At 38.9% G+C, this 14,177-nt stretch overlaps 1 protein-coding gene across 1 annotated transcript in view; it reads left to right on the top strand.

Moving 5' to 3' along the window:
• The window catches only part of kat14 (lysine acetyltransferase 14), a 46,602-nt gene extending 33,441 nt beyond the window's left edge, over window positions 1-13,161 (top strand). The window contains exons 6-10 of the mRNA XM_043696335.1: window positions 3,664-4,229; window positions 6,039-6,175; window positions 6,301-6,476; window positions 11,896-12,086; window positions 12,668-13,161. Coding sequence (XP_043552270.1) covers window positions 3,664-4,229; window positions 6,039-6,175; window positions 6,301-6,476; window positions 11,896-12,086; window positions 12,668-12,841 — 1,244 coding nt within the window. The 3' untranslated portion in view covers window positions 12,842-13,161. The remainder of the gene's footprint in view (window positions 1-3,663; window positions 4,230-6,038; window positions 6,176-6,300; window positions 6,477-11,895; window positions 12,087-12,667) is intronic.
• The last annotated feature ends 1,016 nt before the right edge of the window (window positions 13,162-14,177 follow it).

Here is a 14,177-nt window from a genome sequence, read left to right as displayed (position 1 = left end):
CTGCCCTCACTAGCTCATAGCACCGGGAGTAATCCAGATATTACTACCCTTGAGGACCTCCTTTTTAAATTTCTGCCTAACTCTCTGTAATCTCCCTTCAGAATCTCAACCTTTTCCCTTCCAATTTCATTGGTTCCAATGTGGACAATGACCTCTTGCTGGCCCCTCTCCCCCGTGAGAACATTCTGCACCCTCTCTGAGACATCCTTGATTCTGGCACCAGGGAAGCAACACACCGTTCTGCTTTTTCGCTGCTGGCCACAGAAAAGTCTGTCTGTACCTTGGACTACAGAATCTCTTAACACAGTTGATCTCTTGGAACCTGACGTACCTCTCGTTGCATTAGAACCAGTCTCAATACCAGAAACTTGGCTGTTCGTGCTACATTCCCCTGAGAATCCATCACCCTCTACATTTTCCAAAACAGCATACCTGTTTTAAATAGGTATATCCACAAAAGACCCCTGCCCTAGGTGCCTATCTCTCTTACACTCACATCTCACATAGATGGGTTAACTCCAGGAAGGCTATCTGAGACTCTTTTCCCCCCCCCTACCCCTGCCTTTTCATATAACTGCCATCTATCAAATACTGTTGTTGTTAAAAATTCCTCATTGTTTCTCCAATCGATCCATCGATCTGATAAGATTCGCATCCAACGGCACTTATGGCAGATATAATCCACAGTAACTCTCTTTAAACTCCCACATCTGACAAGAAGTACATATCACTCTATTAAAGGCCATTTTTGCTCCTTCACAATCTACAGACCCCCAAAATAACACCATCTTAATCCTCTGCAAAACACTGCCCCAGGTTGAATTAATAGTGTGGCTTATATTTTAAGTTTAATCAAGAGACTTATCTCCAAAAACATATAATAAAGAAAGAACCCACTCCACTCACTACTGCAGCCTTTCTATTGGACAGACTTAAAACAATGATTAACTTATCTGATTCTGTGTTGTGAACTTCGCCCAAACTGGTTCCTCCAAGATTAGTTGTGAAATTCACTGTTTGTTAATTTTTCCAGACCCACTCCGATGTCCAGCGACACGTGAATTCAAACAGCAAAGGCAGTAACTGTGCAGGTTCTTTCTCTCTCTCTCTCTCTCTCTCCTGCAATGATCTCACTATGTGCTTCCTTTGTTCTCTCTTTTAAAACTGCTGTTGTTTTGACATTTTTTTTCCAAAATTCCAAAACAATGCAACTGCACATAAAACAGTAATTGCTGCTCCTGGAATTCGAGGAAATCACCAAGCATTGGAAAGGGTGCAGAGGATGTTGTCTGGTATGGAGGAAAGGGCTTATGAGGAAAGGCAGAGTGATTTGAGGCTGTTTTCATTAGAGCGAAGAAGGAGGTTGAGAGGTGACTTAATATAGGCGTATAAGATGATCAGAGGATTAGATAGGGTGGACATGGAGAGCCTTTTTTTCTCTGGTGATGGCTACATTGAGGGGACATAGCTTTAAATTGAGGAGTGATCGATATGGGACAGATGTTAGAGGTAGGTTCTTTACCCAAAGTAGTAAGGGTGTGGAATGTCCTGCTGCAATAGTAGTAGACTTGCCAACTTTAAGGGCATTTAAATGGTCATTGGATAAGTATATGGTTGATAATGCAATAGTGTAGGTTAGATCAGCTTCAGATTGGTTTCACAGGTTGGCGCAACATCAAGGGCTGGAGGTGACTCTCTTGTGCGCGCTCTCTTTTTTTTGTCTCTCTCTCTCTCTCTCTCCACCCTCCCTGGCAGAAAGGTTGTTGGTTTAGCCTCTTGCAAGCTGAGAATGCATCATCTGTTGTGACATTAGCAGGTGACAAGAGTCTGCTAACAGTCCCTCCAAAGCAGATAGCTGTTGTTGCAAAATAAGACAAAACAAGTTGAGCAGCAGCTCATTGTTTGACAAAACACATAGAAACTCCTTCGTATTCCTGCTGAGGTGTTTATTCTTGGGAATCTACCAGAGTAAATGTCTGAATCTTTAGAACATAATGAACCCTTTAAAACGTAAGACCTGGTGTATTAAATTAATATTTAAGTACAATTTTACCACATTTTACATTTGCATAAATATAATAAAGGCTTCAAGTTACCCCAAGTTAACTCTCAAAACTAACAGTGAAGCTGCAGAAGGAGTTGCTTTCACAACCTACCTTAACCTTGGTCAAAGAAGTAAATTTTAACTTGAAGTAGGAGAGAGAAGGGTAGAGAGACCATTTTTATCAAGGTCATTCTAGAGCTTAGGGCTGGCAGAAGGCATAGTGTTCAAGGTGTGATTAAAATTGGAGCTGCAGAATAGGATGAAATTGCGGGACCACAGATATCAGAGTGTTGTATGACAGGGAAAGTCAAGTCTTTGGAAGGAATTTGAAAACTAAGAGGAGACTTTCAAAATTTAAGTATTTCTGAGGAATCATCCATTGTTGGTCAGCGACTACAGGTCTAATTAGTAAATCTGTTGACCTAGCAATGTGCTTTCACATAGGGTTTACAGCACTTTTATTAATAAAGAGAGTAACTTTTTATAAGAATGTTCTCCTTCTGCGTGTGGCAAAGATTGGCCACAGATTTGATCCCAAAACACTTATCCTCATGATTTTTGTTTATATGGGAGAAATACTTCTGTAGCATATGACTACCTAGTAACTGTCAGCCAGAATTTTCCAATAAAATCCCACTTTGTACTAAGCACCCAGATTTGGTGTTAACCTGGAATGTCTGTAAGGATTCCACTTCCAATACAAGTACAGCCAGTTGTGTGCATGTGTTCAGTCACATAGCAACAGTCTTTTTACACATGTTGGGCCATTGCTGATGATATTTTCATCCATCCAAAGACATAGGCTAAAAGACAGCAACAAATTCTTCGAAATGTGTAGAACTGCCTTTAAATAGAAACTGTTTAGGATTGATTTGGTAAGTATCCTGTGCACATTTAGGCTTGGCATTGTGGATGCAATGTTTGGTCTGTAAACATTGGCTGTATAGCTGCCTCCTTTGTCCAAACTTGCACCAGTGACTAGGATGAGAGTGTGAAGATTTTGATGTGGACAAAAGTGTCAAAGGAGCATCTGAGGGATGAGTCAATCTATTGCTACTTGGGTATTATGGTAGTTAGAAGCAAAACCAAAAATTGCTGGACAAACTCAGCAGGTCTGGCAACATCTGTAGAGAGAAAGCAGAGTTAATATTTTGGGTCCAGTGACCATTCTTTAGAGCTGTTCTTTTGTTTTTTTTTATGGCAGTGAGAAGTATCAATTGATAGGCAGTTGGGAGTTTGAAAAACCAGTTATGCATGGCATGAGGAAGAGGTCTTTCCTAGGAGTGGCACAAAAAAAAGTGGTGTTTGAAAGAGTTTGTGGATATTAAGGGTAGTTGCCAGAGATGGTATTGGCAAGGGAGCAGGAGTCCATGGGAAACAGGAAAACCAAGTTGGAAGCTGTGAATACAGGTAGACTTTCTCGCTCTAAAACTCTTCCTCATGCCATTCGTAATTGGATTTTCAACCCCTAACTGGCATTCAAATTGGTATAGTTCTTCTTATTTTGTTTTCAACAATATGTCAAGTTAAAAATTGTCATTGTGTAATGTACAGTGCGATCCAGAAAAAAAGACTGAATAGATATTGGAAGTGAGTATTTTACATTTCCTTCCCTGTAGATGATGAAGAGGGTGATGTGGATGGTGTTATTGATCCTGGAATAGAATATGTGCCACCTCCCAATGTGACCACTGGCACCATGATCATAAGCAGGAAGAAAGTAAAGGCAGATGAACAAATCAAGTGTGATGTGGAGGAGGATGAGGAGAGAGCTGAGAAAATGGAAGCTGATATTGAAGAACCCGAGGATGCCATTGAACTGTCTCAATTTAGCGTTCGAGACAGAAAAAAAATCCAGACGGAGAAAGTTGTAGAGGTGCCTGCTCCCAAGTGTATTGCCCTCAGTATGTATGATGAGAGACTTCTACTCCGAAGGCTAGAAGCTTGTCCCCATGCAGTAGCCTTAAGTTTAGAGGCCAAGCGACTGCGCCGCAAACTGCTCGTGAGACAGGCCAAAAAGGAACGTGGTTTGCCCCTCTTTGACCTGGATCAAGCTGTTGAAGCTGCAGTGTCATTGGTTGGTGGGCAGTATGGAGCAAAGGAAAGTGACCATGCCCAGATACCAATGGATGTTGGGACCTTTCGGACCACTAGTCAAGACTTCCGGATTTTGGACCGGTACCAGGTGAGTGAGGATAGTAGCAAAACAGGCGAATATGCTTTTCCTTTCAGTATCATCAGGTTTTGAGATTGTGTAATAAAGCATGACTTGTTTATTAGTATGAGCTGTATGAGTTTCTTATGACCTGAGGGAACAAATACTTAAGAAACCTATTTACAGATTAATTTTATTCTTTCAATTTTTTTCTCTTCCAGTTAATTCAAATGATTCGGCTGATGGGCTATGGTAGCAAGAAAAAAATTGCACTCAAATAAGCAGAAAGAATGCCGGAGAAACTCAGCAGGTCTGGCAGCATCAGAACGTCTTCAGAAGATTCAAAACATTTCTGTGTTTCTATTTCCACAGATGGTGCCAGACATGCTGAGCTTCTCCAGCATTCTTTATTCTTTGTAATTACTTCAGATTTCAAACAGTATTTTGCTTTTAAAGAAATTGCATTGTGTTGCTTCTGTATGTAGTCTTGATTTCTGCAGCAATTTTGATATAAGGTGATTGTATCAGACTGTGTTTGCATTTATGCACTCATCAGTCACATTGCTATGCTATCATAGAGAACACACAAAGATTAAGCCCATGTATCATTAAATTGATAACAGGTTGGTGACACAAATCAATTTTAGGGTTTATTAGCTAATGAGAACTCATTTTTAAAAGTGGCACTTCATGACTTAAATAATTCAAACAATGAAATATTAAATGACAGAAAAGGAGGCAGAGTTGCATCCGTTTCGAGGAGTAAATTGCCAAGGTTCAGAGATTACAGGATTAGCATGTCTGAGGTAATCATTTAAATTTGTGAATTAGTAATAAGGCTGAGGTTGCTGACACCAAGAAGCGTGCATATTAGCAGACATCTCTCATAGTAACAAGTATTTACAAAAACCAATTAAGATACACTTGTAATAAAATATTTTAAGTTCTACATTAAATTTTAATTTTGAAGAATCAGCTCAACAGCATGCACAATCATGAATCATTTGTGCATTGGTGTTAACAGACAAATCCTGATAATAAAGCAAAGTTCTGGGAAAGAATGGAGAGTTGGCCGAGTTGGATGTTTCTTTTAAGGACAGCCCATCTCAGTCACAATACTGGACACTACCACTCTTTCATACTTTGTGTTGTTTATTTGTTTTCTACAAGAGATGATTTATTTGAATAAGTTTGGTTTTATATTTGTGGTGATCTTATTTATATTGAATACAGTCCTTTTTTTTAACATAAATGCACAGACTGATGTTTGTTTTGTATTGGTATTACAACAGGATGGAGTTCATGGAAATGATTTGCCAAAGTTGTTTTTTTAACTAAGCATTGTTGTTGTTCTTCCTTTGTCGTGCACTTGGATCTTCCACCATCTTTCAATGAGTTTGTGGCTGATCAAATGACTGAAGGTTGTTTATAAGATCTCACCTCCCAAAGATATCTACCCCAACCCCAACCCAGAAAATGTTGACCTCTGGCTGGGATACTTATTTTTGGGATACCGATTGACCTCTACTTGCACTTCCAAGTGACTTTATCTGTGAGCTTGGTCATTGAGTCATTTCAGCAGATATTGCATTTGTTCTCATTTGATAAGTATGCATGGATTTCCAATGGGAAATCTAGGTAAAGAACTGTGGTTGACCACCTTGCCCACCTTCCAAGTGCACTGACGAAGCTGGGAAGTACCAATCTATCTGAGGTTGGCTAACATCATTAGACCAGAAACCTTCCAGATCACTAACTCGCTGCTTCAGCTGACAAGCACTCAGGGTCTAGTGTTTGGCAGGAGTGTTTTTGATTTTTTTTATTGCTGATTCTTTGCAGATGTCTTTCTCACACATGAAAGGATATCAACATCAAAAGACAAAGTTTATACACCGACTGATTGGATCAGGAGACATGTTAATGAACCAAAGCATAATCAGCCCCTACACTTCGCGAGTCCTCAAACCATATATCAGGTATAGATTTTTCCTAGAAAGTGCAGTTAGATTTCTCATGGTTTTGTGTGTTGAAACTTTCAGAGGGACAATTGCTATAGTTGCTACTTCACAAAGTGAGTATCCTTTTTGTTTTGAATCATTAGGCGTGACTTTGAATGCAATCCACTTAAACTACAACTACTGGCCGAAATCCGGGCCTATCCAAACCGGAATGATCCTACTTGGAAAGCAGAAGCTGATGCCCCTGTTGATTACTGCTACGTCTGCCCTAATTTTATTCCAACAATAAACTCGATGTGCCATGAATTCTTTTGGCCAGGTATTTTAAATCCTTTCTTTATACAGTGAAATATCATCCAATTTCACTCTGCTGTGGACTTGACGCAAAGATGAGTACTATTAAATGGAACATCATTGATGTTTAAAATGGTGAGGAGGATGCAAAAGAATATGGAGAGACTTAAACGAGTGGGCAAAATGAGGAGGCAGATGGAATATAATGTAAGAAAATGTGAGATTATCCACTTAAGGTAGGAAGAATAGAAAACAATGATATCATTTAAACGGACTAATATCTATATGTGGGTTTCAATGGGTGGGTGGCATTACACACAAATCACAAGGTGAAAGTAAGGCAGTCTTACTTGAATTTGATAGGTGAGATCCTACCTGAGTTACTATTAAGTATTGGTGTTCTTAGTAACTAAGAGGGATATACAAAGAGTTCTGCTATAACGCCATAGTCACATCCCAGCGAAACCTGACTTCATAGAAATAATGAAACCTATGGGAAAAGTGGGGTTAGGGACAGACCAGCAGAGAATGTCATTCATGATCGCTCAAAAATCACCAAAAGGTCTAACACAAAGTATAGCACAGCCTGAATGAAGGTTGAAATCATATTTATTAACAAAACAAAAGTAAATGTAACATAGTACATTTAAAAATGTAAGAAAGCTGCTCTCCACAGTACCTTGGCAGCTGACATTGGCACATGTACAGACACTGGCACATGTGCAGAATAGCAAGAACGTTGGTGCATGTGCAGAGATTTTGGTGGGCACAATGGCGCATGCGCAGAATGAAGCGCACGCACGCTGATCCCCGCTGGAATTGCACTATTGCCAACGGAGGTAAGCATTCTCCAAAATACCGTTCCCTCATTTGTTAGTGACGGTATAGCCAAATCGCGCTTCTGAAATGCACGTCACCTCAGAACTACCTGTACTTGTCACAACGATACACTCAATTGATTACTACGTTAAGGGCATTTTTCTATGACGTGAGATTGAATGTACTATATAAGAACAACTTTGGTTGATGGGAGGTGGGCATTGCTGACTAGGTCAGAGGTGGGGAACCTTTTCATGTTGGAAGACTGCATTATGTTAGTTGTAATCTAATAAGGTCGCATCCAAGAAACTTCAATTATATATTCTTCAAAATTCACATTATTTTGTAAAAATCTAACTACTATGTACTAACTAACTAAAAAAAATGTTAATTCTAAAGTTAACTAACCTTTTAATGACTTTGTTGTGACTGCTTTTGGTAGGAAAGCATTTGAATATTTGGTTGCAGCATGGAGGTCTGCAGTTTTAGCTGATTCTCTAGATGGATATCCGTCATTTTTGACCTTAAGGGCATCTTGATTTTGGTTCAGTAGGAGAATATAAATATTAATAAAAAATAAAAGATTTGTTCTGCAAAATTTGGATTCATTCAAAAGGCCAAAGACAATGGCCTAGAAGGCCGCCGCAGGTTCCCCACCCCTGGACGAGGCCATCATAATTGCCCTTGAGAAGAACCACTGCAGTCTTTGGGCTTAGAAACACCAAAATGTTGTTAGGAAGGGAGTTCCAGGATTTTGACCCAACAACAGTGATGGAAGAGCAACATTGTTCCAAGTGAGGATGATGTATAGTTTGGAAAGGAACTTGTTCTGGTGGTGTTCCTCTGCATCTGCTGTCATTATCCTTACTAGGTGGTAGGTGTGATTGAAGAGCCAGGATGATTGGAGATAACATGTAAGTCCTGTAGATGATACCCTGCCACTGTGTGTTGGTGGTGAAGGGAGAGAATTTTGAAAGTGATTAAATGGGTGCTAATGAAATAGGCTGCTTTGTTCTGGCTGGTGTTGTGCTTCTTGTGTATTGTTGGAGCAGCAACTTAGGCAATAGTGTTCCATCACATTCTTTACTTGTGCCCTGGAGAGACAGGTGGTGAGTTAAATTCTTAGCCTTTGACCTGCTCTCAGTGAGGTATTCATGTAAGTGGTCTAGTCCAGCTTCTTATCGATAGTAAGCCCTAGGATGGTGATATTGTGACATGCAGTGATGCTATGCTGTTGAATATTAAGTGGATACAGTTAGATGCTCTTGTTTAAGATGATTGTTGCTTGATACTTGTATGGTGCACACGTTACTTGCTACTTTACAGCCCAAGCTTGGATGTTGTCCAGGTCTAGCTGCATATGGCTGTGGACTGCTTCGGTATCACAGGAGTCGAAAATAGTGTTGAACATTGTGCAGTGAGAGGTGACTTCATTGAAATTGACAGGTAGATGCTAAGAGATTAATTCTGCTGCCTGCAGAGAATGGAACTAGGAATCCGGTCAGTCATTAAGTGCTTTCATTCTTTGCAATGTTGTGGATCTTTGGGAATTCTATCCCAAGGTGTTATGGATGCTCATTTGATTACATTCAAGAGTAGAATCGATAGATTTTTGGGCACTGATGAAATTAAGGGAGATGACAATAACACAGGAAAATTGAGTTGATCTCAACTTGCTTTTCCCTGGTTATCCTCTTGCTCCTAATAAACTTATAAAATTCTTTTCGATTTTCCTTTATTTTATCTGCCATTTTGTCTTCCATGTTCACTCTTTACTTTCCTAATTTCTTTTTCAAGCAACCCTTCCATACACTTCTTGGGCTTCTGGTGTTTTGAGTCCTTGGTAGTTACCATAAGCTCCCCTTTACTTTCCTATCCATTCTTTACAATGATCAACAGACATGATTCTTTGGACCTGTCCTGTTTTTCATCTTTGTGAAGGAGTTGGCCCTGCAATCTTTTTTCGTTTTGAAAGACTTCACTGCTGTGGTGCAGATTTTCCCAGTCCACTTTGGCTTAGTCCTATCTTATCTTATTAAAATTGGCCTTTTCCCAATTCAGAACCTTTTATTTCCAGTTCCACCTTTGTCCTTTTCCACGATTACCTTAAATTTTACTGAGCTATGGACATTATCACTGAAATCCTGCCACTCTGATACTTGTACCACTTGCCTGGTTTGTTCCTAAAATTAATCAAGCACTGCCCCCTGTCCTGTAGGACTTTGTTTGTTGGCTTAAAAAGGCCCCTGGGCACATTTAGAGAACTCTGCCCCCTCTTAAGCATTTTATACTTTGTCCACTCCAGTTATTGGAGAAGTTAAAATCTCCCGTTATTATTACCTAACATTTTTACACTGCTGTGAAATTTACCTCACTGTCAACAACACATCTAAATTAGATAGCTGAAAATCAGAAAATCTTGTCATTGTTACAGTGTAGTAAAAGGCTATTTATCTTAGCGAGTTTTGAGATTTGTAGCTCAGGTTGAGGTTCTGGATGCATGTTTGCTTGCTGAGCTGGAAGGTTCGTTTTCAGACGTCTCGTCACCGTGCTAGGTAACATCTTCAGTGAGCCTCTGGATGAAGCACTGGTAGTATGGTCCACTTTCTATTTTTGTGTTTAGGTTTCCTTGGGTTGGTGATGTCATTTTCTGTGATGTCATTTTGTTACCTTTTTCTCGGGGTGGTAAATGGGATCCAATGACAAAACACATTGACTTGGATCCCATTTACCACCCCCTGAGAAAAAGAACAGGAAATGATATCACCAACCCAAGGAAACCTAAACACATAAATAGAAAGCGGGCCATGCCTCCAGTGACTAATCACAATGCTATGTGGTATTGTGTATAGGAAAAGTGGATAGAGCAGATGGCTTAAGGTTTGGAGCATGTGGAGGTCTTTGGATTCCTGGGTTAGTTTCTGGAAAAGGTGGGACTAGTACAGGTTGTGTCTGATTTGAAACAGGACTAACATGCTGGAAACAGTGCTTGTCAGTGCTGTTGGTGGAATTTAAACTAATTTGGTAGGGGGATAGAATATGGTGTGCAAATATAATGGGGTGATGCACAGACAAGCACTGGCTGGTATGGCATATATAGTCAATCACTGCAAGACTCAATGGCATATATTTTAATGCTAAGAGCCTTGCAAGTAAGGCAAATAAATTAAGGGTGCTGATTAATACAGGGAAATGATATCATTGCTATCACAGAGACATGGTTGAGGAAGGGGCAAAGACTGGCAGCTCAATACTCTGGGCAGTATAGAATCTTCAGGCAAGACTGGGAGAGTTGCAAAGAGAGATGGTGTTGCAATATTGATAAATTAATATATTATTGCAGTAAGAGGATGATATCTTAACATGGTTCTTCAATTGAGTAGAACTTAAAAACAAAAAGGGAGCAATCACATTGCTAGAAGTATACTACAAAGCCTTAAACAGCCAGAGAGGGGAAGATGGGCACACAAGTTTTAGAGGAAGGTCAGTCAAAGATATGTGTTAAAGGCAGAGAGGTAGTCAGAGATAGAGAAGATTAGAAAATGAATTCCAGATCGTAGGGTCTTTGAAGCTGAAGGTATAATCACTAATGGTGGAGAAATTACGACTGGAAAAACTCAAGAGACCAGTTAAAAACACAGTTCTATTGGAGAGTTATGGGGCTTGAGGAGATTAGAGAGAGGGATAGGGTGGCAAGAGAGGAACTTGAAAATGAGGATGAAAATTCTAAAATCAAGTTGCTAGGATCTAATGAACATAGAGTTGAAAACTGCTAGATGGTAAATAAGGATGCAGACAGCAGAGTTCTGGATGATCCGAAGCTTGGATGAATCATTAAACCTTTGACAAGATTAGATTCCTGATATGTTATGAATTTTAAACATAACTTTAATATATCACGTAGCAGCTGGCTGCGATGTGACTGGTGTAGACCAGAGAGCACAGAGGTTCCACCACATTCCTGCACATTGGCAGCAAAAGAGGGTTTCTTTTTAAATTGAGAGTGAAGCGAGATAAATTGAAAACTGAAACTAAATATTACACAATTAGATTTAATTTTAACTATTGACGGCTGCTCTGCAATCTAATTGGGAAAAATGTTTGCTGAATTCCAGTGCTTAAATAGAATTAGATAATTGTGTTAAAATTAACTGAATAAATTTGTCCTGATGAATATGGTTCTCAAGGATATAAAGATTTCATGGTGGAAGGTTTACTTCAACTTTGCCAACAAAATCCATCTTGTATTCCTTTAAAGGAGCTCTGTATATGTATGTGTGTAATATATAATATATATTTATATTTGGGATGCTCATAACCTGCTCTGGTGTAGTCTATGAGAGGCAGACAAAAACAACTTATATGGAGATTATTCTGGTATAATTTGTTAGTGAAGGAAAAGTTTGGGCAAAATTCTTTGATGAAATCTGCTAAAAGTGATATTTCAAATATTATTTCCTTATTTTATTTATTGTATCTGAATGTCATATTGGAAGTATCAAAGACATTATTGTTGTATGACAGCAGTATAACTGTTCAAAATGCCAATGCCACATTATACTCTGTATAACTTGAAACTAGTTTGTAAACATTTAATGATATAATCTTACTTTTAACCCACACAGGCATTGACTTGTCAGAGAGCCTACAGTACCCAGATTTCAGTGTTGTTGTCCTCTACAAAAAAGTTATTATTGGCTTTGGCTTCATGGTTCCTGATGTGAAGTACAATCAGGCATATATTTCTTTCCTGCTGGTTCACCCAGAATGGAGGAGAGCTGGGATTGCAACTTTCATGATTTACCACCTCATTCAGGTTGATTTTGTTGCATTGTTAAACTGTATAATGGTAAAATTTAAGATCTGTTGTTCAGCCAGAATGGTTTAAAATTTGAATTTTGTTTGGACTTATAACACACATTTGAAAAAAACTTGCATTACTATAACCACAAAACATGTCCCTTCATCATTGCCATTACTCTTTCGGATTCCACAGTTATCCGTAGCCAATTTTGATGTCTAGGCATCACATCATTGTGCTCATTCTACTAACAGCTCAGTTTCTGGGCTTATAAAATCCCTGCATTTTAGTGCAGGACAAATGGAGTCTGTGCTTCGGAATAATTTGACATGTGCATCTTTGCTTAAAATTATTAAGGTGATGAATTCCTGCAGTGATTTTCATGTTTTCCTACGCTAATGTAGATGAAAGATGCATTAAACCATTTTTCCAGAACTCCTTTATCAAGTTTGTAGAGGGCACGTAAGTGAATACTTATTCCCCACATTCAAGTAATATATTCTTAGTCAGGTTGAGTGTACAATTCTACATCATTGTTGTTTTTTGAATGCGGTTTTTGTTTACCTGCAAATTCACGTTCTTCTCCTACTTCACAGACTTGCATGGGAAAGGATGTGACTCTCCATGTCTCAGCCAGTAACTCTGCTATGCTGTTGTATCAGAAGTTTGGGTTCAAGGCTGAAGAATACATCTTGGATTTCTATGACAAGTACCACCCCTTGGATAGTAAGCAGTGCAAACATGCATTTCTGCTCAGATTGCGAAGATGATCATGTGAAAGCCATTACATTAAAGAATTTATTGAAAAGATCTTGTGCTTTGAAGAGTTCAGCCCTAACCATACCTCCTTTGATGTGAACTTATAAAACACAGACAATGAAGCTAAAGCAATGACCCCATTATGACTTTTGATCATCTTCTGAAAAAAAATTATGATCTGTTTTGCAAAGCCATTCTGGCACAAATCATTAGAAATTTTACACAGAACTCACAGTTGGCCAGCAGCAAATGAAGAATTCCCGTTAAACCTGTGTAACATGCTGCAATATCTAAAGCCATCAGCAGAACAAATAAAGGGAAAGAACACAAATTGCCATTTGTATTTCTTTCAGATGAGTCATGTAGATAGAAGTGCATTAGAATTTTGTAAATAATTCCTTAGATACTTTGCACTTTACCTGCATATTGGTGTTACCCAGGTGTTTGTATTCAGTGTCAGCAAGTTCTTTAAAAGGTTATAGTTTGACCCCAGTAGTAATTCTGTACCATCAGCTGATTCCAACTTACTGTTGCCAGCAATCCCATTTTTATGATTGTATATGGTGGATTGAGGGTAGGTGGTTTGAGGACAGGTGAATCTGACACATCTTTGCTCTGAAGGTAGTACAGCTCTATCCGCAGCTTAGAACATACAGACTGAAAGAACTAGCAAGTGATATAATGCTGTCAATAATTTCAGGATATGCTGAAGTATTTACAGCTAATGAAATGCTGCTGAAGTGTGTTGACTTGTAGGAAATGCATAATTACTGCAAGGCAAGATCCCACAAATAGCAATGTGATAATGATCACAATTTGTTTCAATGATATTGGTTGAGGGTTGGCCAGAACAAGAAGAACACACACACTCTTCAAAATATTTGAATAGCTGCATGGAATGATTTACATCTGCATAAGAGCAGGATGGCCTCTGTTTAACATATGAAAGATAGCATCTTGAATTGTCCAGCATATCCTCCATTGCATGCACTGCCAGTGTAGAATTTGTGCTCAACTCTTAAGTTACAGCCTTCTGACCAAGATGAAAATTTGAATCATTGATTGTCTAAAGGTTAAAAGCAACAATGTTACAAAAGTCCTGAAGTAAAATTAACAAGAAACCAGTTGAGAACTCTGATTTCCATAATAGATTCTCTTGCTAATGTCTGACCACACTCTTGTCACATTCAAGAGGTTAACTTGAAAAGCAATGTGTTTGATGTTTTAGGGTTCTTACTAACCAGAAGCAGATGAGGAACACTTAGTGGGAGATTGGATTTTTGTAAACTACTTTGCTGTATTTTATTTTATTTCACAAGACACAATTCTGAAAATAAAAGAAACAAG

Source organism: Chiloscyllium plagiosum, chromosome 9 (genome assembly GCF_004010195.1).
Source record: "Chiloscyllium plagiosum isolate BGI_BamShark_2017 chromosome 9, ASM401019v2, whole genome shotgun sequence".
Classification (NCBI taxonomy): Eukaryota; Metazoa; Chordata; class Chondrichthyes; order Orectolobiformes; family Hemiscylliidae; genus Chiloscyllium; species Chiloscyllium plagiosum.
Note: the sequence above shows the minus strand (reverse complement) of the source record. Positions and strands in the feature narration are given on the sequence as shown.